We start from the raw sequence: 27,037 nt of genomic DNA, 5'->3' as shown, positions 1-27,037 counted from the left end.
CACCTTGAGAATCTTTGCTTTAGCCTCACAACCGTTTCCACAGCAAGAAAATGCAGAAAGAGAAGGGGGAGATCAAGGACGCAGCTGGTGTAGCTCTTTTAAAAAGCTTCCCAGGAGGCCATGCCTAGTAACTTCCACTTATCTCCCATCAACCAGAATTGTATCACTTCTAGCTACAGGGCAAGCTGGGAGATCTTGCTGTCCCAATAATATCAGTGTTCTATTGTTAAGGAAGAAGGTGAGGGTGACTTATTGGGTAGGCATCTGTGGCTTCCACAGATGAGAGGAAGTCAGTAGTGCAAACCTCTAGCAAAACATATCAGGCAGCGCAAACTGCAATTGCAAAGGCCTAGAGTGCAGAAACAGATTTACACAAGGAGGAGACAGTAAAGGCACACAAAGTTGGAGAGGTAGACAAAGATCAGATCACATCAGTCATGGTAAGGAATTCAGATTTTATTTCAAGTACAATAACAAATCATCGAAAGGTGTTTAGTAACCGAGTAAAATATTTTTCTTTTTCATGTTTAAGACTACTTTAAAAATTACTTCTACAGATACTCATTATTTTATGTAAGTGCATAAATGTGATCATATTTTTTAAGTGCAGCTTATTTTTTCTTTCTTTTCCCTCTTCTTTGCTTAAGTCCCTACACCACTGTTCTCTCCCCTCCTCCATCCACATTATTCACCTCATTCACCTGCTTACCAGGGATGCATCCTTCCACTTACCATCATTTTCAGATATACATAAGTACAGACTCTCTGTGTGTGTGTGTGTGTGTGTGTGTGTGTTCCTGTCTGTTTTATAAAAATAGGACCATATTATGTATGCTTTTCTCTATGTTGCTTTTCTCCTTCAAAAACAGTAGAAATACCTCCAAGTGAACTAATTCCTATTACTTAAAGAATCCTTAGTATTCTGAAGTGGGGGCAGAACCACCACATACATTTCAGCAGTTTATACACCACACAACTCAGAATTTATGTGCCAGAACCCCTGGAGTTGTGTGGTATGTGGTGGCTTTGGTTGTGAACATAGTAGGGTTCATTCAACATTCTCTTATTGATAAGAATATCTTTTGATCTAGTTGGTCAAAGTGTTGTTTAATTTTCTATACCCTTGCTGTTTTCTGTCTACTAGTTCTGTCAGTTACTGAGACAGATGCATTTAAGTTGCCAGCTGTAATTACGGGTCTGTCTATTGTTTCTTCGAGTTCTGTCAGGTTTAGGTTCATGTATTTTAACGCTCTGTTGTTAAAGGCACATGCATTTAGGATTTATGTCTTCTTGGTTATTTAATCCTTTCATCATCGTGCAATGTCCCTCTTTATCCTTACTAATTTTCTTTGCTCTGAAGTCTGTTTTGTCTGATGTTTATATAGCTACTCAGCTCTCTTTGGATTCGTGTTTACTTGGTGTATATATATATATATATATTTTCATCTTTTTATTTTTAGTGCACCTATTAATTTTATTTGAAGTGAGTTTTTAATAAATAGCATAGAGTTGGGTTTTTTTTTTAAACTTCTGACAATCTCTTTTTTAATTGACATATTTAGACCATTTACCCTTAATGTCATTATTTATGTTTGGACTTAGGTCTACCATTTTATTATTTGTATTTTCATTTTTCCTCTCTGTTCTTGTTTTACTATTTTTTCTTTGCTACGTTATTAGGTTATTTGATCATTTCTTAGTATTTCATTTTAATGTATTTTTTTGCTATATCTTTTTTTTATATTTTAAAGAGTTTTCTAAGGGTTGTACTATACATACTTAGCTTTTCACAGTTTACTTAAAATCTACCACTTTAAGTAGATTGTAGAACTGTCACCACCATATAGATTTCTTTACCCTTCCTCCCTTATATGTATATAGAAGGATATAATTAAGATGAGGTCATCCTGGATCGGGGGTGGGGGGTGGCTAAATCCAATGATTACTAGCCTTTCAAGAAGAGAAGACACAGACACAGTGGAGAAGGTCCTGTGAAGAGGAAGGCAGAGATTGGAATGATGTGGTTACAAGCCAGGGAGCACCAAGGATTGCCAGGCGCTACCACAAGCTAGGAAGAGGCGGGGAGGCATCCTTCCCTAGAGCTTCCCAAGGAGCCTGCTGACAACCTATTTCAGACTTCTAGCTTCCAGAACAGTAAGAGAATGAATCTCTGTTGTTTTGAGCCTCTCAATTTCTGGTAGTTTGTTATGGCAGCCTTGGGAAACCTAATACAGTAGTAGACCAAATCAAGATATATTTTGGAGGTAGAACCAATAGAGCTGTAGTTACAAAACATCTGAAATATTAAAAAAAAAAAGTCAAGACTGAAACATAAGGCTTTTATGGGAAATAATTCAACTTCAAGTTAAATATAGCAGATTGAACATAGAATTTATTCTGTTCCCTCTCAAGTGGACCACAAGAGTGAATAAAAACTTAGAAATTAGAAAATACATAGACCCATGATAAACAATTTACTAGACCAGAGAAAGCTGCAAGTAAAGTGCCTATAGATTCAGGGATGTTGGGACTTTTCAAAGTCAACAAGAACCTCAGAAAACTCGGGACCCGTGACATCTTTCTTTTAAAGATTTTATTCATTTGAGAGAGAGAGAGAACACAAGCAGGGGGAGGGGCCGAGGGAGAAACAGACTCCCCACTGAGGGGGGACCCCCCCAGCATGGGGCTTGATCCATGAACTCTGAGATCATGACCATCCATGGACCTTGAGATACTGACCAAAGCCAAAGTCAGACACTTAACCAACTTAGCCACCCAGACACCCCAGGACCTGTAATACTTTAAGGTCGAGGCAGGGGTAGAGATACAAGGTGAATTAAAAATAGGGTGATTGGTTAAAAGTCTTTAAAAGGAATGACTAAACTGTATGATCTCCCTCCTCACCCTTTGTAGCCAGGCAACTCTACTTACCAACACTAGAAGTCTGAAAGCTTATATTCTAAAGGGGTCGAACTGTAGGAGGAGAAAGGAGTTCTACTGAAAACAGAGAAATCATGCGAAAGTATGTTTATAGTGAGGACAGTCTTCTAGGCTGCTTTTCCATGTAGCCTCCAAAAGATTATTAGCCAGTCTTACACCATCTTCCTTGGCAGAAAATGAGAGGGCTAGAAGGCATTAATTAGAGCATGAATTCAAAATTATGAGGGGAAGTGATTTCCAGGTTAGAATTTCATATCTAGGCAAATGAATGGGAGGAGATTAAGGATATTTTCAGTATACTGAGTCTCAAAGGTTTGCTTCCCAGGTACCCTTTCTCAGAAAGCTACTGGGCTGTGTAAACCAAGGAAGAGAATGACACGGGATCCAGGGAACAGGAATCTACCCCAGGATAGGCAGATAGAGAGAGCTCTAGAGAGAAGCCATCAGTATTGGAGCTGGAGTATTAGGGTTTATGGATCCAAAAAGATAAATCAAGAACAGAAAGATAAAACTAAGAAATTATCCGAAGGTTTGACTATTTTGAAAGCTGAATGGAGACATTTTACAGAGCTACTGGAGGGTGTAGAAAACTTAACATACAGGCTTGAGGAAAGCTACAGGAAAATGAAAAGGAAAGTATAATTACAGGACACCATGTGGCTCAACAGGGAACATGTTTGTATAGTCATAACGATGAAAGCAACTGAAAGTGGATGTAACCAAAAATATCTTAAAATTATATATTGGGGAGATGGAGACAGAAGGAAATGTGTGTGTGAAAGGTAAAGTGTGGCATGAAATCTTTGTTTTCCAGGACAGTATATAACTATATCTAAAAATGACAAATTGAAATCATAAACATGGCACTTTGAAAGATGATAGCAAACACCATGAGAAATACCTAAAAGAGATCAAAGTGGTTACCTTTTGGAATGAGAATTGGGAGTGAGGAGGGTGTGGAATAAGGAATGGCTGCTTTCCATTATATGCCTTTTAGAAATATTTGACTTCTTAATGGGAGTACAGACATGAATTGCCAGGATATACTTTAAATTTAAAACCTTTATACACTTGATAAGGGATGTCTGGGTGGCTCAGTGGGTTAAGCCTCTGCCTTTGGTTCAGGTCATGATCTCAGGGTCCTGGGATTGAGCCCCACATTGGGCTCTCTGCTCAGCGGGGAGTCTGCTTCCCCCACCCCCCACACCCCCCGCCTGCCTCTCTGCCTACTTGAGACCTCTCTGTTAAGTAAAGAAATAAAAAAATCTTAAAAAAAAAAAAAACCCTTGATAATGATCAGAGCTTTATGGCTAGTGTTGGGTCTCTTTCCCTACAGAAGACTTTGTCATGTGTGTGAGAAGAGCGAAGAACCTAAAATGTTAAAGTCAGGAGCAATCTCATCTGTCATCTAGTTCACTTTATGTATAGGAACCTGAGTCTCAGAGGAGATAAAATATCAGCACTCTAATTGGAAGCAATAAATCAAGAACTGAGAGCAGAGCTCAGGGCTTCTGGTTTCTAGTCCTTTGCATCCAGTGGAATACAATGTAGCCATTGAATGGAATCCTGGATGTTCTATTATCCAATGTTCACCAGAATATATGACAAAACTAGGTACACAACAGAGAGTGTGAAGTGCTATTATTTGTGCACAAAATGGGGCATGCATTATGTATATGCATGGTTTTAAGTACCTGGATATCCCTGGAAGAGGATACAAAAGAAAATATTATTTATGTTGCCTGTAGGAAGAACTAAGATTAGAGAAGAAAGGGAGATTTGCTAGTCACTGTATACAGTTTTCTGTTTGAATGTATTACCTTTTGCATGCATTCATTAAAAAAAATTAAGCAATTTAACATCAGTTGCTTTTCGCAGCCCAAAGTTCATGCGTTTTAAAAGCTTTCCAAAGAATCTGGTCCTGCCCTCATCTTTTGCCTAATCCAATTTGTGTCTTATGCAGCAGGCACAGGAGACCCTTTGCAAGTTCCCTACTCTGTTCATCATGTAGAAGTTCTGCCTTTTTTGTACTTCCGTCCTTTCATACCTTTGCCGGCTGCTTCCAAGACTTCCAAGTGTTTCCTGTCTCTTCACTCCAGACAGACACTGACTTCCACGTTCATTCCAAACATGCCTTCTCCTTAGGGCCTTTGAATTTGCTGTTCCCTCTGCCTGGAACACTCAGCCACCAGGTATCTGCATACTCCCTCACTTCCTTCATGCCTTTGCACTCCTCACCTTATTCTAAAACAATGTCTGTTCACTGTCACTTTCTATTCTCTATTTCTGTTTATTTTTCTTCACAGCACTTGTTACCATGTGACTTTCTGCGGTTGCTCACTTATCATATTTTTCTCTCCCCATTATAATATAAACTCTATGAAACCAGACTTCATTTAGGAATTGTGTCCAGCTTGCCCCAAAGGGATTAATGAGAAATCATAATAAACCTAAGTTTTACACTTTAGGGATTTATAATCTAAGACACACTAGGGCAAATTTGTGTGTGTGTATACACACACACACACACACACACAAATTTTAAAACGAATGAACGTTAAGGTCCTTTCATCATAGGAGGTAAATCCAGAAAATCTGAGAATTCTTTGTGAACAAGTATCTCCCAGTGAATAACATCTTCAAAGTAAACCATGAGCGACAACCTACTTATTATACTGATTACAGTCTGTGACCTATTTTTCTGAAAGGGTTCTTAACTAGACCCTGCACATTTAAGTTATTGAGATGCCAAGTTATTGTCATAAAGTTGTTTGGTGCACATGAACTAGAACCTAAGGAGGTAGATACTATTTAAACACCATTATAAGGGGCATGGAGCTTTTTAGACTGATGTGTTCATCTCCTCTCTAGGGAAACTCTGTAACTGAGATAGGCCTGGGGAGCCTCTCCCTGGACAATGCTGGGCTAGGCTGGGTTCTGGCAATCTCTCCTTCTGAGTTTTCCTTGTCTTGCCATTACTTCCCGTAGCCTTTCTCTCCTGGGCACAAGCATTGTCTCACATGGCTCACATACATATCTGCAGCTGTTCAAGAGGCCATTGTGATAAAACTAATTTTTGTAACATACATTCATCACTTTATAGTAGCTCTTTATCGTGCCTCTTGGGGACAAAGAATCCCAAGTAAAAGGAAGTTTTCGTGATTCATTTTTTAATATTAAAAGAGGTTGATCTACTTTCTCAGAAAAAGTGAACATCACTGTCCTGAGTTGACCCTGCACATCTGTTGTGATATTCCACCAAAAAAGGTTAAAATACAATTGATTAGAATTCCGCGAATCATATTCCAGGTCCCACATCACCTTACTTGATGCTGGAGTGTTTCCACAGTTTCGTAGTTTCCTGATTTAAGACCTCAGATGGCTTATTACATCCACTTTGGATTTGACAAAACTAGGTTACTAAAGGTAATCTCAACTCTATTCAAAGCTCTTGGGGATGTCTAAAGCAAAGGAAATAAGGAGGGGGAATGATAAATTATGTTTCCAGAAGCAGTATAGGTTTTGAGGTTGGAACTTAGAGACAGCAGAATTTCACAGAGAACGCCCGTTTAGGAGCTTCGGAAACGGCTAGAGCATTTGTGGAGGGATTGATAATCCCCTGGGCAGTCCCCAGGATGCAAACGGCGCCGTTGTGATGTGAGATAAAGCAGACTCAAGCCACATTAGAAAGGGTTTTAAACACCAAGCTGAGGCTTCAGAACTTTCCTCCGCGAGCATGGGGAGCCATCGAAGGTTCTCAGCAGGTGAGTGGCATGACCAGATTGGCCCCCGCAATGATGATCAACGTTGTGATTTCTCTGGCGCCCTCCTCCGCCCTCTGCCCGCCGCTCGGGCCGGCTTCCCGGTAGGTGGTGGCGGAGCTGTCGGGAAACGCCAGAACCGACCGCCTCGCGCCGAAGCGGCGCGGGTGGAAGCTACTGGGTCCCGACCGGGGCCGCCGAGCCGCCGCCGGGCGCTGCACCTGGGCCCGGCCCGGCCGCCGATTGGACGGCTCGGGGTGACCCGGCTGTATCGCGAGACGAGATTGGCAGCGGCGGGGCCGCATGTGCCCCGGCGCTGGCTTTGTACGCGGAGCCGCCTGCCGGTCCTTTAACAATGGGCGGCGCGAGCGCCCCGGCGCTGGGCCCGAGCTGAGGCCGGCGCTTCGCGGCCGACTGTCCGCATCATGAGCGGGGCCGGCGTCCCATGCACGCCGGCGGGGCTGGGGCTGTGAGGGCCGCGGTTCCGGGTAAGGGAGGTCGCCGTGGGGACCTGCAGGCCTGTGCTGGGCGCGGGACACAGGACCCGCCCGGCCCGGCCTTTTGTTCGCCTGTCTGGGGCCGCGCGATCCTGTGCGGTGCTCCGGAGAGGAGGAAGCGGCCTGGGTGCGCGCCCGCCCCGGCGGGACCTCGGGGAGGCCCCCCCCCGGGAGGAACGAGCGCCCGGGCGCCCGCAGCCGGGACCCGGAGCCAGGCGGGCATTCGTCCGTCGGTTTGTCCGCGGGAGGTTTTCTCGGGGGGGTTGCGACTGGTGTCAGCGTCTCGACCCTCCGGGGCTGACGGGAGAATTCGAACCCGGGACGCGGGGAGCCGTCAGCCGAGCCTCCGCCTCCAGCTTCCCTTGCGCGCACCCGGGGCCGCTCTGTGGCAACTCGGGCCCAAGTTGGTCCCCTTTGCCCGGCACCCAGGCCGGCTGTTCTCAGCGTGAGCCCACTCCTCCTGACGGGGTAGATCGGGCCTTATGCGCCGCATCGGGGAATTGGTTTGGATCGGTGCTCGCTTTAGGTCGAGTCAGGTGAAGAGGCACAGCCACCCGAGGTGACCTGAAGTCACACCCCTCGGGGAGGGGGCGCGGAGGGTTATGTGGAGGGTGCTGCCCGTGACCGCGTCTGGGGTGTGTCTTACAGACTGAAGTTGCCGCGTCTGGCCAGGCGCGCCGCCCGGTCCCATGGAGCTGGAGGGACAGTGGTGGCGGGGACAGCTGGCCGCAGACATTCATCAAGCGCTTCGATACAAGGTAACCCCGATCCGCGACTTTTCCTTGTAGTGTTTTGTGCCAGTTAGTATAAATCGCGGCTCCCTGGGAAGTGCGGTCACTAGTTTCCAGACCAGAAAGGGCGCGTTTGCTTGTTTGCTCGAGGTTAATTAACTTCTTGGTTTCTTCCCTTGGATGTATCAGAAGAACCTGCAACTTAAATGAGGAAGGGGGTGGGACGCGATCTTTGGGAGAGGGAAGGTGGAACAGGACTTTGATACTGTGTTTAAACAGATAATGTGTGCTCCCTCTGTATTGGGCAGAGTAGCCCTCCTTGTTCTGTAGTTGCTGTTGCTTTAGGCTGTTAAGCCACATCTGTACATCAAGTCCCCAGCCTGTCCACTAACTTACTTTAAGTAAGACTTCGGACAAGTTACTTAATTTTCGTGTTTCCCAATTTCCTCATCTGTATAATGAATAATAATAATGAAACGTGCCTTGTGGGGGCGGGGATTGCGAGATTAAATGAACTGATTCTGTACATGTGCTTTAGAACAGTGCTTGGTATATGGAAGCACTGAGCCCTAACTGTTATTTTCCCTTAGACCCTCAGATTTAGGGGCTGTCCAAAATGTCTTAGGGTAGAAGTTAACCGCTCCCTCCAGCTAATGTAAAGCAGAAAGTAGACTTAATATATTTAATAGATGTTGGTGGGTAGAATACAATTTTCTGGCACAATGTAAAGTCTGCGTGTTGTTGCTCTTAAGTAACAATTTTACTCCGTCACATCTCAGTTTAAGGGGTTATCTCTGCCTCTTTGATAACCAGAAGAGAGACCAGATCCAAAACTATCCCTAAGTTGACTCATTTTCACCAAGGATGGAGACAGCCATTTGTTATGTATAGAAAATGAGAGAGAAGCAAAACTGACTAATAAAAGGGATGCTGACTATTGGAGTTGAGAGATCCTGGGATGATAATGAACTTGTATCTTGATTTTTTTTTAACCAGGTTAACTAGATTAGAAAACCTAATTCTGACTTTAATTGTTACAATTGTACCCTTTTCTAAGGTTTGAGATTTCTAAATGCTACTTATTAATTCTGACATTCAGCTTCTTAGGTGGACTAAATACACCTCAGCCCCCTAAGAGGTTTTTCCTCCCACAAAAGGTCTCAACTGTGGAATGGTTCTCTGGAATGTTAGGAAGAGAGTTTCCGGTTTTCTCTTTTGAAAATTGTCCATATACTTTTGATTTTTTTTTTTTTAAGATGTGGTCTTTTAGTTTTAAATGTTCTCCTTTTCTAAGTGTCATCTCTTTTTAGTCCTCTGGTATGTGGTGAAATTAATTATTTGATGTTAATGATACTTTTATTTAGCGACATAAAACTCAAAAGATTTTTTTTTTAAGATTGTATTTATTTATTTGAGAGAGAGAAAGTGAGTGAGAAAGAGAAGGAGCAAGCAGGAGGGACAGAGGGAAAGGGAGAAGCAGAGTTCCTGCTGAGCAGGGAGCCCAATGTGGGGTTCAATCCCAGAACCCCCAGATAATGACCTGAGCTGAAGGCAGACGCTTAACTGACTGAGCCACACAGGTGCCCCTCAAAAGATTTTTCTTAACGGATTTCCATGGTTTTTTATTATTTTATGTGTAATTTTAAATCCTGAATGATTTCCTGAATTAATTTTGTCAGTTGAGGTTGGAAGTGGATTCCCTCCCTCCCCACAATTTTGTTGAATACTTTTTGTGTGTAAGGCTCTGGGGAGAATTGAAGGAATAGGACACAACCCTGTTAAAGCTGCTTATGAACTATCAGAGGATGAGATAGCACAGAGTCTGAGGGAATGCCACTGAAAATTACCTTGGGCCACCTATAGCCACCTGTGGCATGCTACCCTGGGTTGTCTTTATTTTATCTTTAAGCACTGTGTAAGCCACATTTGACACAATGGACACACTTTTTGAATAATTTATGTTAATCAGTAAAACTTGAACTTCGTGGAACTGGAAAGAACCCTGACTAGTACACTGAAGTCAGGGAAAGTTAAACTGAACTTTTCTCATGAAAAACAATACATGTTAATTCCAGGCTGTTAAATTAGGTGATTGCTTATTTATTTATTCAACACTTTCGAGTACCTGCAGTATACAAGTGCTATGCCAGGTGTTAAAATGGTATAGTGAATGAGAAAGACATAATCTGCCTTTGCAGAGTCTAATCTATAACTCCAAGCATCTCAATTTAGATCTTCCTTTGGGCAGATGCCATTCAGACCCTATGGATGGTATTCTGTGTGTAGATCGAAGGTGTATGGAGGAATAATTGCTTTGACCAGCATTATATCTGTTAGAGAAGGGTAAAAATGATGACAAATGGAAATTTTCTTCAACCCCCAAAAGCCAGCTATATTGTTTTTGTAAAATATAATTACGCTCCCCCCAAAAAACCTTCAAAGCAGCTGTCTTCTTACACCCCCTTGTCTTCTCCTCTGTCTTCTTCTTTTTCTGTATATATTAGTTCTTTAGGATGCTTGGGAAGTATTTTTAAGAGCCTTTATGACAGATGGGAACAATGCCAGTTTGTGAGAAACATTCGGAAAATATCCCACAGAGTTGTATTTACATTTGTGAATATTCCTTCTATGCCTTTATTTCTATCCTGGCTGGACAGTAATCTGTTCTGGGGAAAGGATGGCATTTGGGGTGGGGAACTGACTAGTACTTGAGACTGGAGAGGCGGATGACAAGTCCAGGTCTCGGTGTTTTGGGCCTATGGGATTCCGAGAAGCAGAGAGGGAAAAAAGTGCAAAATTCTGGAGGATCAGGAATAGATTTTAGAAAAACCTTGTAAGCTGAGAGAAGCACAGGTCATTTTCTCATGCTTGCCTAATTGCAGGCAGTGCCTGGACAAGGAGAACTAAATCTGACAGCCAGCTGGTAAGCACTTGTACTTTACCATTTAAAATGACATAAAGAGAATGCATTAGTTAAAAATCTCCTGTTGGTCTTTGGTGTTCTTGCCTTTGTTCTGTCCATATTTATTAAAGTTAATATAGTGAAAAAGTCCACCAAATACAGTGTTTTCCAGCTGTGTTACCCAGTGAGCTTTAAGACCTTGTTCAGGCCTCTTTTAAAGAAAGCCTACTGTGGCTTTGTTTTTTCCCCAGCACTCGGTCCCCTGAGCTAGGTTAGATCTTCTGTCTCCGTGTTCCTGTAATACCCTGTGATTACTATATATCCTAATCATCTCTGTATTTTGGTTTACCTGCTCAAGAGTGTTTTCCAGCTTTTATCCCTGGGCTTAACACAGTATCTGCTACATAAAAGGTACTCAATAAATGTCATGTGATGACAGCAAAGAAAGGTGAAGTTTAAAATTGTAACTCATTTACACCATTCTAAAGATCTGCTGAGATGGGGAAAGAGAAGATCCTGGGAGCTGCATGAGAAATCGGCATGTTCCTTTTTATTTGGGGAAATTAATACATTTTCTCTTCAAAGAATCAAGCAAGCCTAAGCCAGTGTTTTTTTTTTTTTTTCCCCCTAAATAACATTTACTTATGCTATTTAGGAAAATTTGTACACATGTACAGAGATTTTAAATGGACTATTAGTTTATCTCCCAAGCGACTCTTTAATATTATTTAGAAATTTTAAGTGATAAATGCATATGGTTAAAAAAAAAATTCAGATAGTATAAGGTTTAAAATGAGCTTTCCCCAACCCTCACTGTTCTCTGATCCCCTAAGGTTATCACCATTGTTGTTTTTTTCCTGAAAAGCTATCTAGTAAAGTAGTATATATGCAGTATTTTTTGTTGTTGATACAAGAGGTCAGAATATATATTCACTGTTCTGTACCATCCTTCCATCCCAACATCATTCAACTCATTCTCTTTATGTTTTTCTCCAAATCAACACATTTTGATCAACTGTCCTTTATTTTAATGTCCACATTGAATTGATGTCTTATGGTTTATCAGTTCTCTGTTGATGAATGCCAGGCTTTTTTTTATTGCACTTTTTTTTTTTTAGATAATTGTAGATTTACATACAGTTGTAAGAAATGATACAGAGAGATCCTCTAAAACCTTAACCCAGTTTCCCTCAGTGGTACATCTTACAAAGCTTTAGTATAATTATCACAACCAGGATATTAACATTGATATAGTCAAGATACAGAATATTTTTTTATCACCACAAGAATCTCTTATGTTATGATTTATAGCCACGACCTTTTCTCTCCCACCTTATTCTCCCCCTTAACCTCTGCAAATGACTAACTTGTCGTTGTCCATAATTGTGTCCTTTTAAGAATGTTATATGTTAGAGTATGTGACCTGGGATTGGCTCTGTATACTCAGCAATAAATCCCTGGAGATAGTTGGACATCAAGCTTTCCCCGCTATTTTGCTATTAAAAACAATGTTGCGAAGGATCTCCTTATATGTAGGGTTAATTGCTAGGTTGAAAGGTATTTGCAATCTTCATTTTAAAAGATTAAAATTGCTCTCCAAAAGGTTATGTCAGTTGTCAGCCTGACCTATTGGATACATGGTAGTTTTTATTTCCACTCTTGATAGCATAAGCAGGAGTTAATAAAATATAATCTGGGAAGTGAAAAACTATGTAATTCTTTACTTTTGAAAGAGAGAAGCCATCTTTTTATATGTTTTCGGCTGTATTTAATTTTCTTATAAACTGTTCATAGATGTTCCCTTTTCCTTATAGATGTGTAAGATTTTTCTAAATAATAGAGAAATTAACTCTGTCCTATGTGTCAGAAACATTTATTAAATTCATCTATTCTCCTGATTTGAAATGCCATTGTTACCAAATCAATTTCTTTATCCAAGAAAAAGGAGTGTCTTTGCATGTATACAAGTCTTCCTACTCCTTCAGAATTTTAATGTTACCTTCATAGAATGCTAAAATACAAATACTTTTTCTAGGTGTTTTAATTTTTGTAGTTACTTTATATGGAACCTTCTATTTTCTAGCCAGTTAATATACAAACAGGCCATTGGTTTGGTTTTGTTTTTGTTTTTGTATTTAAGATTTGATTTATTGGACAGAGAAAGCACAAGCAGGGAGTAGTGGCAGGCAGAAGGAGAGGGAGAAGCAGACTCTATGCTGAGCAGGGAGCCTGATACTGGGATCATGACCTGAGCCGAAGGCACTCGCAGGCTATTGATTTTTTAAAATATTAATTTTGTAGGGGCGCCTGGGTGGCTCAGTGGGTTAAGCCTCTGCCTTCGGCTCAGGTCATGATCTCAGGGTCCTGGGATCGATCCCCGCATCAGGCTCTCTGCTCAGCAGGGAGCCTGCTTCCTCCTCTCTCTCTCTCTGCCTGCCTCTCTGCCTACTTGTGATCTCTCTCTGTCAAATAAATAAATAAAATCTTTAAAAAAATATTAATTTTGTAAACAACCATCTTACGGAATACTAACCATTTACTTTTTCTGTTGCTTTTCTTGGATATAAATTCTATCATCTAAAAAATAATTTTATTACTATAAGTGATTTTTGATTCTCTTTTTTCATTCATTATACCTTTTCTTTCTTTTTTCTATTTGGATTAGTGTTCACAGGATAATGTGAAGTAATACTGTAATAGCAGGCACTAGAATGCTAATCCTTCTATTGCTTTATCTCCAAGTGAGATACTGGCTCTTAAATTTGAGATTTTTTTTTTTTAACATTTTTTAAGATTTCTTCCTTCATCTGCTATTATTTCTCCCAGGGTCACCTTTGTCCAGATGCTATCTTGGCATCTATCAAGATGATTATGAATATTCATGTGTGATTTTTAAAATTATGATTTATAGTAATAGATTTCCTGATATCAAACCATCTTTGCATTCCTGGGATGTACTACAATTGATGTATTCTTTGGATATACTATTAAATACATCGGTTAACATTTTATATCTTATTTAGATATAAAACTTCTATTTTTGTTTGTTTATTATAAAATGTCAACAACATAAAACTTTAAACATTTTTAAGTGTACAGTTCAGTGACTTTAGGTACATTTACATTCTGCTCCTTTAACCACTCTCTATCTTCAGAACTTTTTCAACTTCTTAAACTAAAATACATTTTGTTTATCCATTCATATATTGATGGATTGTTTGTTTCCACCTTTTGGCTTTTGTGAATAATCCTGCTGTCAATATATGTACAAATATCTGAGTCCCTGCCTTCAGTTCTTCTTGGTATGTACCTAAAAGTGGAATTGCTGGATCATAGAGTTATTCTGTGTTTAATTTTTCTGAGGAATTACAATACCGTTGTTCAGTGGCTGTACAATTTTATATTCCCACCATTACACAAGGCTTCCAGTTTTTCAGATTCTTGTCAACACTTGTTAATTTTGTTTTCTGTTTTTGTTTTGTTGAGAGAAAGAGAGGACTAGAGGGAGAGGGAAAGAGAGACTCTCAAGCAGGCTTCACACCCAGTGTGGAGACCAGTACTCTTGCTGGAATATATCTATTCTGTAATGCTCCATCTCACAACTCCCAGATCATGACTGAGCCAAATTCAAGAGTCGGATGCTTAACCAACTGAACCACCCAGCCACCCCTCTGTTTTTTTGATAATAGCAATCCCAGGGGTGCCTGGATGGCTCAGTGGGTTAAAGCCTCTGCCTTCGGCTCAGGTCATGATCCCAGGGTCCTGGGATCGAGCCCTGCATCGGTCTCTCTGCCTACTTGTGATCTGTCTGTCAAATAAATAAATAAAATCTTAAAAAAAAAAAAGCAATCCCAGTGGGTGTGAAATATTATCTCATAATGGTTTTGATTTACATTTCCCTAATGATTAGTCATGTTGAACATCTTTATTTGTGCTTATTGGCCATTTATATATCTTCGTTGGTGGAATGTTTATTCAGGTCTTTTGCCCATTTTTAAACAAGTTGTTTTTGTTGTTAGATTGCATGTATAAAAGAATTCTTTATATAATCTGGATATTAACCTCTTGCCTGAATCTGATCTGCAAATATTTTTCCCATCCTGTGAATTGCCTTCTCCCTCTGTTGAAAAGAGTGAACTTTGATACACAAGAGGTTTTAATTTTGATGAAGTCTCATTTACCTTTTTTTGCCTGTGCTTTTGGGGTCATATCTGTGTAATTTCCTGCTGTTGTGATACCTGTTGGGTTTAGTTTTAGTATTATGCTGATATCATGAAATAATTTAGAAGCTGTCATTCTCTATGTGGTGGAAATACTTTATTTAGTAGTGTAGAAAATTTCTACTTAAAAAAAAATGGGGTCATATAATTCTGAGGTTGAACAGCAATGGGGAAAATTTTTTAGGTATATGAAAAAGTAATGGCAAAGGAGAGCATCATAAAACTGCTGAAAGGAAAACATGCTTAGAAGGTACTAGTGGATGAATACTAGTCTGTACCTTCCACACCTCTGGAAGTGTAATATAGTGACATACCAGGAGCATATTCACTTCTTGTTACCTTCTGACCCAAAGCTTTGAGCTTTCTGGAGGGGGTGTGTATGTGTTGTGTGGTTGGGATTTTGGTGAGGATGTTTTTCGGAAAACACCTGGTAGGGAAAACAGGATACAAAAATCTTGCTGGAATATATCCATTCCATAATGTAAGAAACACAATTTGTCACATCAGAGATGGTTAAAAATGAAGGGGGAAAGTTTGGTTTTAAATTTTAAACTCAGTGCTGTTAATTAGTACTATTCATTATCCTTCCAATCAGCTTTTTCGTATTTGTGTTTCTTTCAAGAGAAGTGTTTTAGGCTCCTGTTAACACTAATATACTGGGGGGGGGAGTTGTCTTTGCATTGTGCGGGTACTACTTCTATAGGCTATGTTAGATTAAATGTTGTTCCTCTTGATATAGGAGCTGAAGTTGCCTTCCTACAAAGGCCAGTCCCCTCAACTAAGTCTCAGAAGGTATTTTGCTGACCTGATTGCCATTGTGAGCAATCGCTTCACCCTCTGCCCTTCTGCCCGACATCTTGCTGTCTATTTGCTGGACTTATTTATGGATCGATATGACATCTCCATCCAGCAGCTGCATTTAGTTGCACTTTCCTGTCTGCTTTTAGCAAGTAAGTATGAATCTCATCTATATGACTGGAAATTTCCATTGTTTATAATAAAGAAAATTTATGTAGAGCTCAGTGAAACATCACCAAATTCCATTCATTCCAGTTTACTAGTATCATAAAGTTTATGTTGAAAGTGCTTCTTGGCATAATAATTTTTAACTAGACACTAAAAAATGGCTCTGAAGTCTTTTGAAAACATATGTTCTTAAGCCCTACATCCTGAAGATTCTGCTACAAACGTCTAGCACACTCCAGATCTACTGACTCAGAATCTGTATCATGGGGCTTGAGTTCCAAAGGTGATTCTGATGTACTTATCCAACTGAGAACCATTGTCTTAAAGTTCTCAACCGGAATAAACTGTGCCCCACAAGAAATAGTTGGCTTTGGTTCAAGACAGTTTTGGTTGTCATCACAACCTGGGAGGATGCTGCTAGGATCTAGTGGGTAGAGGGCTGGGATGCTACTAAATACCTACAATGTACAGGACAGCCCCCAATAAAGAATTACTGGCCCCAAATGTCCATGGAACTAGGTTGAGAAACTCTGTTTAAAAGGTATTATACTCTTGTATTGTTAGAATACCTTCTACTGACTGCATAATGACTTGGCTTAATGAACTAAACGTTCACAGCAACTGCTATAAACGGGAAGGATTTTGCTTCTGCAGTAGGCACAGTGCCATGGTCGGCTGCAGGTAGAATCTGTTATCAAACCATATTTGTTACCTGATGCAGAATGTACTGGTAGGACTTTTGGTGCCTCTTTCTTTTAGCTTCTTTCTGTAAATCATTTCATTTTTAGAACCTTGACCAAAGAGAAAGAGGGTGAGTAAAGGAATTGAAATTGGGTTTTTCCTAGTAATGTGAGAAAGATTGTATTTGATATTGAAGTTGGAATTCATTATTTTATTATTACTTATGACATTATAATAGGAATGTAAACTCCACTTTAAGGTAAGATGTAGAAATTCTTAGTGCCTTCATCTCTAACCCCCACTTGAGGGTTTGGGATCTTTTGTGGCTGCTGTCGAAGGAACATTCCACCTATACCCTGCCAGCAGAGTTCTAGAACAACTTTGTTCTTTGACTGAAAGTAAACCTAAAACCAAATGCAGGCCTGTGTAATCATTTCTGGTACTGATTTCTTTTCAGATTTTCTTTTTCTTCCCTTATTATTCCTTTGAGCTGATGACCTTGACTACTGATTTTGTCTCCTTGGAGGTCTTTTTTAAGTTATTTCAAATCCTTTGTGGACCTGGCTGAATATAAACAAACATATAAATGACTCCCACTCTCTGTGGATTAAGGTAGAAACTCCTTCGTGTACCATTTAGAACCTTTCATCTGGATCCAGCTACCTTTCTAGTCCAACCTTCCCACCCTATTCCCATGTACCTTGAGCCAGTCTCACCAGAATACCATCTATTTCCTGAAAATCTATATTTCTCCTTTAATCTGTTGTCCTCTAAGATTCAGACACATCACCTGTTCTTCTCACCTCTACCCAGAAAGCTGGAGAGGTAATACTTGTATTTATAATTAACCTTTAACCTTTAATTAGAGTGTCATTCTCATAAGCAGTCTCATGTACAATTCTGTATGTGTTTCATCACTGGCTGTGAAGCTCTTTGTGGTTTCACAGTTTGCACAGGACTAGAAAAACCCATACTTGACATATTGGATGTGTGAGAATCCACAAATGGAATGGTTTCTTGTTATCCTACAGAATGTTAGTTTATAATAGGATCAGGTTAGAGTAGAGAGACACTGGAAATAAATACACAAGTTAGGTTATTTTAAAAACTTCAGATCATTAGTGAAAAATTATTTTTGCCTGTTGTGGCCATATTGTGCTTTTTTCCACTACCAAGCCCCATCTGCTCTATGCCTGAGATTCTCAAAAGTGTGGTGCAGACCAAGTGGGAGATTCTTGCTGGTGGACTGTGAAATTATGAATGCGGTAGTCAGTTCATGGACCAACTTATATTTGTGACTAAAGTTTACTTACTGGTAACTTATCAGATGAATTAGGGGATGCTAAACTAGATACTCATAAACTACATGTTATTGCCAAAGTTCACTGGGGACTCTAGTCAGATAATCTAATAGGATTCTGGCCACCACACAGTGCTTGGTATTGGTGCCAAGTTTCTGCAGTTTGTACAATTTGGGGGAAGGATACTTTACCTCATACACCATCTTAGGTTGATTGGAATGGACTTTTCACCTGTTCTTGTTTTTTTTTAATTACTATGGTTAAAGAGTATGATCAGTTTATTTTATTGAATAAAGATGATTATCTTATTTTATTGAAGATGATTTTGTACATTTTCCAGAGACTAGGCTTTAGGATTTGTATTTGTTGCGGTTCAGATATGACTTGTTGATCAGTTATTACTGAAAGAGTCCAATACCTCCTCCCTTTGTTCTACTGAAACCCCTTAACCTCTCTTTTCCTGAGAGAGAATTGTTTTTCCATTGTTCGTTTTCACTGGAGAATGGAAGAGTATGAGGTAGGTGTGACCCAGGGTCTCAGCCCCTGCAGGTAGGCAGTAGGCAAGAGTTCAGGCTGTCAGAGTTGTAAGTTCTAGGCCCACCTTGGGTGTAGAGATTACTTAAAAATAAAATCTCTATTAAAAAGAAAAAAGTTAAAGCTATCAGCTCTGTGCTTGGGTTAGGTAATCAAAGCGGCTGATGCTTAGTAGTTGGCTACAATTTCTCCTGCCTCTGCTCTGTTTTACTACAACAAAAATACTTAACATGCTTCTAAACTGGTAGCCTGTTTTCAGTATCTGATATCTGTTTTTAATTTGTGGAGTACATTCTAGTGCTTTTTATATTTTTATACTCTTCTTACCTTTGGCAGCTCTCCAGTTAGGTTTCATAAACTTTAAGTATAATGCTTCTCTCCTCCCAGAATGATTGAACTTTGTATGTCCTTCTCCACCTGCTACCTGCTTTAGGATGGGCAGCCTGTTGTGTAAAAGTGAAGAACAGCTTACAGCTGACAGTACTAGGTGACAGCTGGATTCCACTTAAGTGGGATGGAAGGCTGTCAGTAGTTTGGCCAAAGCTGAAGCACAGCTTGTGAGTTCCAGGTAATATCCATACCCGGCTGCCTGTGTCTGCACTGTTGGAAATAGGAAGAAAGGGCCTACAGACTGTCCCTGATTGGAGAGGGGTACGCAGTGCTTTAGAGTAAGGATTATCGTGATGAATTTCCTAGGTTTGTATCTCTTGTCAGCAATATGAATTTCAATAACCCTTAAGTCTGAAGTTACCTGTCCATAAAATGAAAATAAAGACATTTAACTGACAAAATTACTGCACAGATCAAGTGGGTAAGATGTTTAAAACCACATAGGAAATTAAAACATAAAAGTCAGCATCATAATGATTAATTCTTCCAGAAACTGTTCTATTATCTTTAATATGGCTCCCTAGCCCTAAAGATTCTGGCTCTTTTCAGAAAAAGTCTTGGATTATCCTGGGAAACTCTGAAATTCCAACTCTTTGTCATGTATACCCTGGCTTCCCTTGGCTTCTGTGATCAGCACTGAATTTGTGGAGAATGAGGAAGCAGTCTTAGAGATAAGGCTTTTGATAATTTGCTCAAGGTCTTGTGTAACTAAGAAATGATCTCAGAATCAAGATGAAGCCAAAAGTAAGATTATAGACTGTTAGTAGTAAAAATCTGTGGTAAGTGATTGTTTCTCCTTGCTTACCAGTAATGGGTTGACAGAGCTTTTTATTTTATTAACTAAAGGTGAAAATTTTATCTCCTAGTTGATTTGATTTACATCTCAGTTTTTAACGAGAATAGAACCTTCCCCACTCTCCCCTGCCACGAATTGTCTTCCTGTTCCTTAGCTGTTTTTCTTTTAGATTGGTAGTCTTACAAATTTGTGAGCATTCTTAGCTATATTAAGGATGACTTTTTTCCTACTCAGTACTAACAGAATCAAATGTGGATTAGCTGAGTGTACAGTGTGACATTTGATCCTTGCCCTTCTGCCACATACCTGCCATTCACTGCTGGCTTTGAAAATGTGCTGGTTTCCATGGCTCATCTGAGCATTTCCTATATAGGAAAGAAAGTCTGATGTTTTGTTTCTGTGGCGTCTAATTCTTTATTTTCTGGGAAGCAGATGTGAATTTCCTGTGCCCTTAGTTCCTGTTTGAGGCCTTTATCAATATAATCACATGGCTTCTGGTATTTCCTTTCAATAGAAGAAACTGATCTTTGTGATCTGTATGTGGTATTGCAGATAAGTTGATTTAAAATACCCATGCACATAGCTTTCAGCACAACGAAACTATGGATATGGAAGCAGGTACTCACTGACACTGTCGCACATTTTGAAATCCTTCAATTTCCGTGATTCTGAGTATTTATATCACTATATGTAATGAAAAAGTCCCAAAAAAACCTAAGCCTGAATAAAATCCCAAGTATGGTTATTTATGTAATTCAAGGTTATTTTTAACTCTGCATGTTAAGTTGCAAAGGCTTTCACACTTGTAATACCCAAGTACTTTATAAATACAGAAACCCCATAGATGTTTAATAATATGGACGTCTTACCTATTTTGATAGTTTTTGTTCCCATATAACCCAGTGCAATGCTTTGATCTAGAAATACAGATTTGGGAATTCAAACATAAGTCTTCCTTTTTGGCTTCCATTTTTTATTTGGTTCAGTTTATTTGACCTTACATGAATTGACCAATCTCACTGTCTTGGTTTTTTGAACTTTGAAATTGGTCATATACAGTTTTGTTTTCAATGTTTGAAAGTTTCAGGGAGATAATATGGAACATTCTTGATCCTTGAATTAAACAGTGAATTATGGTGTATTAATTTCTTTAAAGGAACTTCAAGGATGATATAAATAAACACATTAGTTTTTACGATATTCCTTTGAAGTATATTGCTAGTGTTAATGCTGTTGCAGTAATGGCAGGGCATTTACTCTGAGAACCTCAATGATTCATCCAGAGGGATTGTACTAAATTCCTAGGACATCCTCCACTCTGACATCGAGAACAGTGGTTCCTTCCCTATATCTTTATGCAGTGATGATGCTGGATGACCTAAAGACCATGTCAGGGCTTTTGGCTATACTAAGTATATCATATTGGAAAAACTTGGGAAATTCTTCTCTGTGCGATTTGAAGTGGGAAGGGCTATCTAGATTCTTTAAAATCTGAATTGTGTATTTTTTTTTTTTAATCAACTCCTACCCACAGCAATATTTAGTGTTCAGAGTAGTTTAGATCTAAAGAAGGTCAGAATTTCTGAGGCGGGAGAAAAATTCTCTTTGGGCCCCCGCTCTTCAAGTCATGAGCTTTGACTCTTCCTGGCATGGGAGATGCAGCCTTCTACTCCAGTTCTCCCACCCTCGGGGCAAAGACCCATGTAGTCAGCAGTACTTTTTCCCCAGCCCTGAGGCAGGCTGATTTGAACAGCCCCAGTGGCTCCAGTACATTGAACATCTGGCCCAAGGGTCACTACCATTTGTTGTAGTACTTCCAATGTGTGATATAAACCCAGCCCTTCTAGAAGAGAAATTTCACAGGGAAGCTTGCCTTGCCTGGTTTCTACTGCTTTTGACAGTCTTTCTGGCTTTTCTCCAAAATATGTTTTTAATGGATAAAATAAAATCATAAGATTTCCAAGGAGACCATAAATATGTTGAAAAAGTTATCAAAATAGTAAAACAAAAAAATTTTACACAGTAATATGTAACATAGTCTAACAACTGTAATTTTGAGCAAGTATAAAAGCTACTGTGAGAAATCTATATGATTGTATTGCATGCAATTAGAAATAATCACATATAATGACTGTTTTAAACTTTAACATAAAATAGAACATAATACTAGAAGGTAGAAGGTTTTAGTTAATTTCCCTTCTTCTGTGGACCACTATGGAATGAACCCAAAGAGACTTGAAGACAATTCCTTGGTTCTGTTGCTGCATCTGGAAAACCATACTGGTACTTGATAGTTTGAATTTTCTCCAGTCCTAAGTTCTAGAGGTACCTAAAATGAATGATTTATGTATAGGAAAACTAAAGTATAAGATGGTACAAAACCTATAGAAACAGTATTCTGGGGCTGAAGAGGAAATTCTATTCCTCAGCTATAAATATGGATGAGTATTTCCTGAAAAGAAGTTAATGCCTTAGAATAATGAAGTTCAGCAATCTGATTGTCTACTTCTATTCTGCTTTCAGGAAGGGGATATGAAAGTAAATAAAAAGTATCTTCCCTTCCCTTTTTTGGTAACAGACTTAGCTAGGTTTCTGTTTTGAAATACCAAGAGGAGGTTTCTGTATGGAATGAGAAGGCTTATTACATATTCACCCAGTTTTTTTCTCCCACTGTCTCCCACAATTCTCTCTAGAATTGAGATTGTGCAGAAAAATATACCAAGATGAAACACTTGAAGCTTAGCTACTTCTGATTTCAGATAACTCAGTATTCTCAGATAACTTCAGATAATGAAGTTATCCTTTTCAGATAACTTCAGAAATTAAATTCTTTACCCTTCCTTCTATTCTAAAATAAACTAATTTTCTTCCACCAACCACTGCCTGCTCTCCCAATAGAAATTTCCTGGAAATATTTGGCTAGTGAGATTTGAGAGAGTTCTTTTTTTTTTTTTTTTTTTAAGGTTTTATTTATTTATTTGACAGACAGAGATCACAAGTAGGCAGAGAGGCAGACAGAGAGAGAGGAGGAAGCAGGCTCCCTGCCGAGCAGAGAGCCCGATGCGGGGCTCGATCCCAGGACCCTGGGATCATGACCTGAGCCGAAGGCAGAGGCTTTAACCCACTGAGCCACCCAGGCGCCCCGAGAGAGTTCTTTTTTCATTGGTACGTAGGACTATTTTCATTATGTAGTGTGACAGAGATCAACATGTTTACATGTTCCATTTTTTTTAGAGGAGGGGGACAGGCAGGGGATGGAGGTAGGAGGCAAGAAAACGTGCAGGATATGAGAGCCAGAGTCCTAGCACAATTATATCTGCCCAAAGTAGGAGAAAGAAAGTCTTTGCATCTAAATTTTTGCAGTGAGACAGCAAATCCCATTTAAGCAACTAGACCTATAATGATCACTTGTGTAACATTTTCTCTCTCTCTCTCGTCCCCTTTCCTTCTAAGGTAAATTTGAAGAAAAAGAAGATAGTGTGCCTAAGCTGGAACAGCTCAACAGCCTGGGTTGTATGACTAATATGAATCTAGTATTAACAAAACAAAATTTGCTACACATGGAACTGTTATTATTAGAAACCTTTCAGTGGAACCTCTGCCTTCCAACAGCTGCCCATTTCATTGAGTATTATCTCTCCGAAGCAGTACACGAAACAGATCTTCATGATGGTTGGCCGATGATTTGCTTGGAAAAAACAAAACTCTACATGGCCAAGTATGCAGATTATTTCCTGGAAGTATCTTTGCAAGGTGAGTCATTGTGGATGCCAGTAGGTGACATGTGAGCTTGTGACTTGTGTATTCTGTTGCTTAAGTTCATTTTTGATGTCTCCACAGATTATGCCTTTCTAAATTATGCACCTTCTTTAGTAGCTGCTGCATGTGTGGCTTCTTCAAGGATTATACTTCGTCTTTCTCCAACGTGGCCTACAAGACTGCATCGTCTTACTGCTTACTCCTGGGATTTTTTAGTGCAGTGCATTGAACGGCTCTTGATGTAAGCCTCCTTAATCTCGTGTTTGTGATTTCTCAGAATTTTTCTTCATGGATGAGGGGCCCTAAAAACAACTTCTCACAAACACATAGCTTTTAGGACCCTGGCTCTGACCGTTGCTGCCGTGGGCAAGCCACTTTATGAGCAGTGTTTGGTGGAAAGCTGTACCTTGGCTGTTTTCCAGGGAGAGGCTGTCAGTGCTGTCATGATTCTGGGTACACGGTATATATGCTTATGTGAGTGAGCCTGTAACCCAGATCACTCCAGGCAAGTCTTGCCTTGGTCCTTTCCACATCTCTGAATTGTTGGGCCACCAGGGTGTCACCAAAGTGTTTATTGTGAATATATTTCTTAAACAGGAAATAGGCCTCCAAGCTACTATCAGTGAGTTCCCAAGGTTTGTGCCAAAGGAAGGAGCTTTTCAGAAGGATAAGAGTGAGATCTCACCATTGTCGGAATTACGGTTCCAGTGACTGCTACAGGCAGTGGGGCCGTCTGCTGAGTCAGCCGTTATTAACCATTTTCTCTCTCTCCCTGCAGCGCGCATGATAATGATGTGAAAGAGGCGAACAAACAGAGAGGCCAGGCAGGGTCCCAGCCAGCGCAGCTGAACGTGCTGCAGTCAGCCTCCCAGCCCTCTCGGCCAGTTCACTTCCAGCAGCCCCACTATCTCCACCAGATGCACCACACCCCACTACAGTATCGCCATCCTGTAGCTGAACAGCCAAGCTGCCCACAGATTGGATCCACCACGCACACCTCATCTTACACACTACAGACGTGTCCTGCTGGCTTCCAAACCAGTGTGCAGGGCCTCGGGCATGTGCAGACTGGTGTTGGGATGTCCCTGGCCATACCAGTAGAAGTTAAGCCCTGTCTGAATGTTTCTTACAATCGGAGTTACCAGATCAATGAACATTACCCTTGCATCACTCCGTGCTTTGAAAGGTGATTTTATGTGAAGGTAATTCCTGACCCAGACTGTTCTGTGACTTGAAGCTCTGGGGCAAGCTTTTTGTAAACTTCTCTTCAGAAGGAAAGGGATCCAGATTATATCAGAACTCTTCAGAGACCAGCATCAGGAAGACCAACTGTCCCTTTCACTGCACCACGAGTACCTGGGAGGACTGAACAAACACTGCACACACTTTAACAGTATGCGTATCAAATCCTGTTAAAACACATCCCTGTGTGACAAAAATTTTCAAGCCCTGGCTGATGGTCCAAATATTTCAAAAATATTCAATACAATAGAAAATTTGGACAGACTCTAAATCACCGTTTTGAGATTTGACCTGTGGTGGGCTCTGGGCCTAATGTTAGCTTGTATTTCAGAGACTAATGTTTATCTGTGGACTTGCCAAATGGTCTTTTTATGAAGGAAAGTTACAGTATTAATTTTTGAAGAGGTCTTTTTTTTTTATTCTGCAGTTTTGAGTTACATTTTTGATCTACAAATGAATTTTTGACTGAGTTTAAACTCATGAATTGCTATGCTATACCAATCTGTACAGTAAAAAAAAAATTTTTTTTTAGATGAGTCTATATAACTTCCTATCACAACATATAGGTATTTGGATTTATGTACTAAAATTAAGGGTGAAGTAGATCTCTTAAATCATGGTCATAAGTTTTTGTTGTTTTTTGGCCCTAAGTGATCAACCTCAAATCTTTAGGATTAAAACACACTTAACTCAGGGAATTTGTACTACTTGGAAACACTTAACTGTAATGCAACATGCTTTGGGAATGTTATCGTATGAACTACCTTTATAACATAGGTTAAAATACTCTTGCTAGGATGTTTTCAGCTGAGAACATAATTGTAACTTAGAGTGAATGAAGTGGTTCCTGTCATTCATAATCCATATATAGGTTTTGCATTTCTCAGTGCAATCAATGATTTATACTCAGATTTGATGTTACTCTAGAAGTTTTTTCAAGGGAAGGTGTAACTGTAAAATGTCAGTACTAGAATAAAGTCCTGTAGGTTTATTTTGAAGTGGAATGTGGCCAGGGTAGTTCTCAGGTTGTGCTAGAGCAGCACTTTGTTACGTGGAGGACAAGTTTTATAAGCAGCCTTGCAATCCAGCCAGTCTGTGTATCGGGCAAAGGAACCGAATACTAGATTGCAGTAGCCACTTGCATTACTTTGGCTCCAGAACTGCCCTGAGACATTTCACTGTGTCGGTAATGAGTGAAAACAGCAATAATTAGTCATTACAGCAAGGGCAATTTGTGGGGAAAGAGTTTGGAGGGAATAAAAAGGAAAAAGAAAGCATTGTAATAACTGAAACTATACATTGTGCTCTTATCTGTGGAAGAAGAGAGATTTGGTGGAGGGAAGCTTTCTGATTTGAAAATTAGTATGGTGTGTCTTTTTGTTTGTGTTTTTTTAAAGATAGCACTTGAATAGAAGGGAAACTGCATGGCAGGTGTGTGACTGCCACAATATGCATTGAAGACAAACTTATTATAAGATGTTGTGGGTATGCAGCAGGAGTCTCCGTAATCACACCGACGGCTTTTGTTGGGAAGGGAAGACTCAACGCAGTAGTGGACTGATCTAGATGGCTCCAGTGGGTAAATGTGGGTGGGTGGCGTCTGCCAGCATGAATTCCTAGAGAATGTCCTCCTTAAAAGAATGGTTAACTTTTATAATTAGAGTACATATGGCATGATGTGGATTTATTAGTCTGGTAGGTAAAAAACCACTCAGGTAAGAACACTCACTCTAGGCAGTTTTCAAGCCTGAAAATTGTTTTCTGAAAGTATCATCACTTTTCCTCTTTACAGAAAGGCTGCTAATTGGGTTTTGGTAGTTCTTACCTCAAGAGAACTTGAATTATTTGGGGGAAAGTGGGTTAAAAAGAGAATATATCTTTCACATTCACATGCAGAACCCAGCACCTGGAGTCCAATTTTCAGTATTTTAACTACCTCAATAATGCTATGAATGTAAGATTCTGGGATAGAGATCCCAGCTTGAAACAACAACTGGTGCCTATGGTAATTTAATGTCTTGTCAAATGCTTTTATTGATTGGTTTAAATGTCATTCTTGTTATAGAAGAATATGCCTTTTTAAAAAGCTTATAACACTTTCCCAGTTTGTATTTAAAAAAAAAAAAAAAGCTAAAGAACACTGGATTAATTTTGGGGGGGGGTAGAATAAAATAATTAATTGGTTACTATTGCTGCATACCCAGGGTGGGGTGGGATGGGATGGTTGGAGAATCAGAACTATTTTTAAAACATTAGGTTTCAATATAAATACAACTCACAACTGCTAGCCTTGGGGGATGGGGTGGGGGGAGTTGTG

General features: G+C 39.9%; 1 protein-coding gene across 1 annotated transcript; it reads left to right on the top strand.

Annotated features, from left to right (window-relative positions):
• Positions 1 to 7,852: 7,852 nt before the first annotated feature.
• Positions 7,853 to 26,834, top strand: CCNJ (cyclin J). The gene is made up of 5 exons (XM_080823205.1): positions 7,853 to 7,956; positions 15,791 to 16,001; positions 23,173 to 23,472; positions 23,560 to 23,719; positions 24,257 to 26,834. Exons 1-5 carry the CDS (start codon positions 7,888 to 7,890, stop codon positions 24,666 to 24,668), a joined length of 1,152 nt encoding a protein of 383 aa, XP_080679331.1. The 5' UTR covers positions 7,853 to 7,887; the 3' UTR covers positions 24,669 to 26,834.
• The last annotated feature ends 203 nt before the right edge of the window (positions 26,835 to 27,037 follow it).

Source organism: Martes martes, assembly GCF_963455335.1.
Source record: "Martes martes genome assembly, chromosome: 14".
Classification (NCBI taxonomy): Eukaryota; Metazoa; Chordata; class Mammalia; order Carnivora; family Mustelidae; genus Martes; species Martes martes.
This window is presented reverse-complemented; position numbering and strand designations above follow the sequence as displayed.

Excerpts from the sequence above, each read along its gene's own strand:
- CCNJ (XM_080823205.1), top strand. The coding sequence starts at position 7,888 with ATGGAGCTGGAGGGACAGTGGTGGCGGGGACAGCTGGCCGCAGACATT. Across the intron at positions 16,002-23,172 it reads TTCCTGTCTGCTTTTAGCAA|GTAAATTTGAAGAAAAAGAA; the intron begins GTAAGTATGAAT and ends TTTCCTTCTAAG. Across the intron at positions 23,473-23,559 it reads CCTGGAAGTATCTTTGCAAG|ATTATGCCTTTCTAAATTAT; the intron begins GTGAGTCATTGT and ends ATGTCTCCACAG.